General features: G+C 50.0%; 1 protein-coding gene across 3 annotated transcripts in view; it reads left to right on the top strand.

The window, feature by feature from the left end:
- The first annotated feature begins 431 nt into the window (after window positions 1–431).
- ACAT1 (acetyl-CoA acetyltransferase 1) overlaps window positions 432–3,703 on the top strand; it is a 19,433-nt gene continuing 16,161 nt past the window's right edge. Inside the window, exon 1 of one of the 3 annotated variants that reach the window (XM_049614082.1) lies at window positions 432–581. In XM_049614082.1, the coding sequence (XP_049470039.1) occupies window positions 510–581 (72 nt within the window). In that variant the 5' untranslated portion in view covers window positions 432–509. Of the gene's footprint in view, window positions 582–1,357; window positions 2,084–3,703 lie in introns of those variants that run through there. The other 2 variants (XM_049614087.1, XM_049614076.1) reach the window with 2 other exon arrangements.

Here is a 3,703-nt window from a genome sequence, read left to right as displayed (position 1 = left end):
GGTCCCACCTTGGGTGTAGAGCCTACATAAAAATAAAATGAAAAAAAGTTACTTAAAGATAAAATTAAATTTAAAAAATTCTTAACTGTTCAGTAAAGTTAGCTGTTAATATGCATTCTATTCCCCTCCTACTGAAATAGCTGCAAAAGTATCTCATCATAAATTAAAACCCAATCAGATGTCTTAATAATACTTTAATGAGCTGTGTAGACCTAAGCGGCAGAAAACACTCAGGTGACACCACATCCCTGGCACTACAAGGTCGGAAGTGCGAAGACTGGAGCAGCCCCCCCCTCCCGACCCTTCCGGGCTCAGGCCGGCTCCTCCGGCCAGTAGCCCCGCCCCTCCTGGATGTCGGCCAATAGCTGCGTGCATCTTCGCCGTCCGAGGCTCCTATTGGAGGAGCGGGCGGGGCGCGGCCGTCCGGGGTGGGCGGGGCAGCGGCGCGGGGACCCCTGGCGTGCGCCGGCAGTCTCCACGTAGAAGGTGTCCCTGGGTGTTTGGTGGTCATGGCTGTGCTGGCGGCTCTCCTGCGTGGCGGCGCCCGTGGGCGCGGCCCCCTGCTCCGGAGGCTGATACGGGTGAGAGGGGTTGGGACCCGGGCTGCAGAATGCCGGCCCGCGCAGGGGAGGACCCCGGCCCGCGAAGCTCCAGGCGCAGGCCTCGGGAACTCTCGCCGGGAAGCCCACCTGTACCGCGCATGCTCAATGCGCGCCGCTGCCTGGCGCCTGCGGGGACCCGCGCGTGGGTTGCGCGGGGCTCGGACCGTTGCAGGCCGAAGGGTCTCTCCCTGGCGGGCGCCCTGAGCGAAACGTCTTCCCCGGGGTTTTCCTTCTTTCCTTTTAAATTTTTCCCGGGATTAAAAGAAAACAAAACATGTTTGTGAGCTCGTTGTCAGGATGTTTTATGTTCGTGCAGTAGGTCATCATTGGGCTTGCGAGACGTGAGGCCCTAAGGGGGAATAAAAAGAGGCCCTTGGTGCAGCTCAAATTTGCCAGGGAAAATAAATGGCTGCTCACCATACAAGGAATAGATTATACTTGGTGTTTCGTATTTTGGAAGGGGTGGCCTCCGTGGGCGTGCCTCGCCTCTGGTTGTTGTGCCGGCGGTGCACAGGAGCCACGGCCTTGAACGCCAAGACTGTGTTTCCCATACCTCAAAGCAAAGGAGCCTGCACCTTGGATTCAGGATCGGGCAAAATTTAGGGATTAGTAAGACTTCAGGGTGTGGCTGGTGAGGCCTGAGTTTTCCAGGCTGATTGGGGTAATACGCTTTGAAGTTCACCCACGTCATTTTTTATGAGTTGGGATTTGACCCGAGTCAGTGGAGACCGTTGATGTGGTTTTTTTTTTGGGGGGGGGGGTAGTTGTCATAGCCAGATATCTGGAGGATTGAAGTGGGGGAGAAAACCATTGTCTGTTTTGGTTTGAGGTAACTTGAGCTGCATGCTGGCAACAGAAGCTGAAAAAGGGAGCAGCATTATGCAAGAGATTTATGAAAGAATAAATGTGGAACTTGACAGACAGGGAGGGTGCGGGGCCAAGGGTAAAGGAGTCTAAAAATAACCCCCGGTGACTGAGCAAATAGAAAAGGCAGGGAAGAGTGGGTTTCCAGGAAGGAGGAGTTCTTTTCTTCTTTCTTTCTCCCGGTCCTCCCCCCACCTAGCTGCAGAGGGGAGTTGGGAAATGTACCAGGATCAGTTCTTAATGAGCTTGTTTGGTATTTCATGGAATGATTTGGGAGGTCGGGGTTTCAGCCAGTGTTGGCCAGGTGAACTAGGTCCTGTTAAGAAACACAGGTGCAGAGCCTTCTTAATTTATAGTTAAGATATTACCGTCAAACACACAGTTGCTGATGAAAGAGTGGAGCTGTAAGTTCACAGCGTTGGTAATTTGAATTAAGTGATCATTTACTGAACTACAGAAATCTGTTGTTAACGGGATTTTCAGTGTTCAGTGCCAGTTTGTTGAATGGAATGTGACTGTTACCCTTGGCACACAAGTGTCTCATGATGATCAGCAAACCTGAACGGACTTCATTGGAGCCTGTTGCCCTGCCAGCTGTAATCACTAAGCGGCTGGAGGTAGATTTCCCTGCCACTCATTCAAAGAATACCAGCGCTTTTCTTTTTTTGTGTTATTTTTCTTCCTGTTTACCTTCTTGATACTACTGAGCATCGCCTCCTTGAAGCTCCTATTTTGACCCAAAATTACTGCCTTTTAAAAAAATGTTTGTTTATTTTTGAGAGAGACAGAGGGTGAGTGTGGGGGGAGGGACAGAGAAAGAGGGAGACACAGAATCCGAAGCAAGCTCCAGGTGCTGAGCTGTCTGCACAGAGCCCCATGCGGGGCTCAAACTCACTAACTGTGAGATCATGACTGGAACCAAAGTTGGATGCTTAACTGACTGAGCCACCCAGGAGCCCTTTGTTTTGTTTTGTTTTGTTTTTGTTTTTGTCTTAAATACTCGAACTGATAAATTACTGCATTGTGCCTGTCCTGGGTCTGTTTGTTGTCAGATTCCTTTCTGCCCTCTGTATTGCTGCAGGGCTTCCTTTTGGGTGTGCAAACATCTAGTGTCTACTAGCTGACTTCTGGCTGTGTTCAGAGGCTGGTAAGAGATTGGGAGATAGGAATGGAGAAGCCAGGATTATTTTCTCTCCATCTGCCCTTGGATGGTGTTGCGGACAAAGTCAGGGGCTCTTTTGGTTCTCGTTTTTGCAAGGTGACCCTGACCCCTTGGCTTTGGTAACCTTGGTTCTTCCCTTTGTCCTAACATCCTAAATGTGCTAATGCCTTCCTGTTGTTAATCTGTACTGCCTGTCTCCTGTTGTTCTTAGCTTTCCTATCACCTTTGTATTTAATCTCTGCATTCAGTTATGTTTCAAATACAGTGGTTTTCATTTTCCTGGTTGAACCCTGATGGATACACTTCCCATTCCCTTTCACCCCATGGTTTTTGCACCTCAGTCCCTCGGCCTGCTTTCTTAACGCAGGCCAAAAGAAAAGTCAGGATATTGCCGTAAGCTGGCAAGTCGTATAGCAGTTCGATGTGCTAATAAACATAGGCGGAGAAGGAGAGATTCTAGAGGTAGCCTGGAAGTAGAATCTGTTGCCCTTCATGAGTAATTGGCTAAGAAGAACTGAGCGAGAAGGAGTTAGGTGTAATTTGGGGGCCTTGGCCTGCCATTTAGTGGATGGTAGAGGTTTTCAGAGGAACAGATGTGGGGCAGTAGAAAGAAAGTGAAGAGTTGTATTTTGGACTTGAGTTTGGAGTTGCCAGTTAGAGGAAACAGTGTGGCCTGTAAGAGAACTGCGTGAAATACACATTTGGAAATGACCAGCCTCGGACGGCGGTAGCCTTCGCAGGCATTGATGAGCTCCGCGAGCAAGTGCATGGAGGGAGAAGAGAGCAGGACTTCGCATGGGGCCTTAGGGAGACAGGGCATTTCAGGACAGGCTGGACAAGCAGGATCCTGTGAAGGGGAGGGCAGAGAGCATGGCATCATGGGAGAAAACCCTGGGCAAGAGACTGTGTCTGAAAGCCCAGGGAGGGGAGGTTTTCAGCAAGGGGGATGTGTTAGCTTTCTTGGGCTACTGTAACAAAATTGTGCAATTTTCTCTTGGGCAGCTTAAAACAAGAGAAACGTTTCAGAGTTCTGGAGGCTGGAAATTCCAAAGTCATGGTGTTGCCACGCCGCACC

Source organism: Panthera uncia, chromosome D1 (genome assembly GCF_023721935.1).
Source record: "Panthera uncia isolate 11264 chromosome D1, Puncia_PCG_1.0, whole genome shotgun sequence".
Classification (NCBI taxonomy): Eukaryota; Metazoa; Chordata; class Mammalia; order Carnivora; family Felidae; genus Panthera; species Panthera uncia.
The sequence above is the reverse complement of the archived record's forward strand: the minus strand, read 5'-3'. Positions and strand labels throughout refer to the sequence as shown.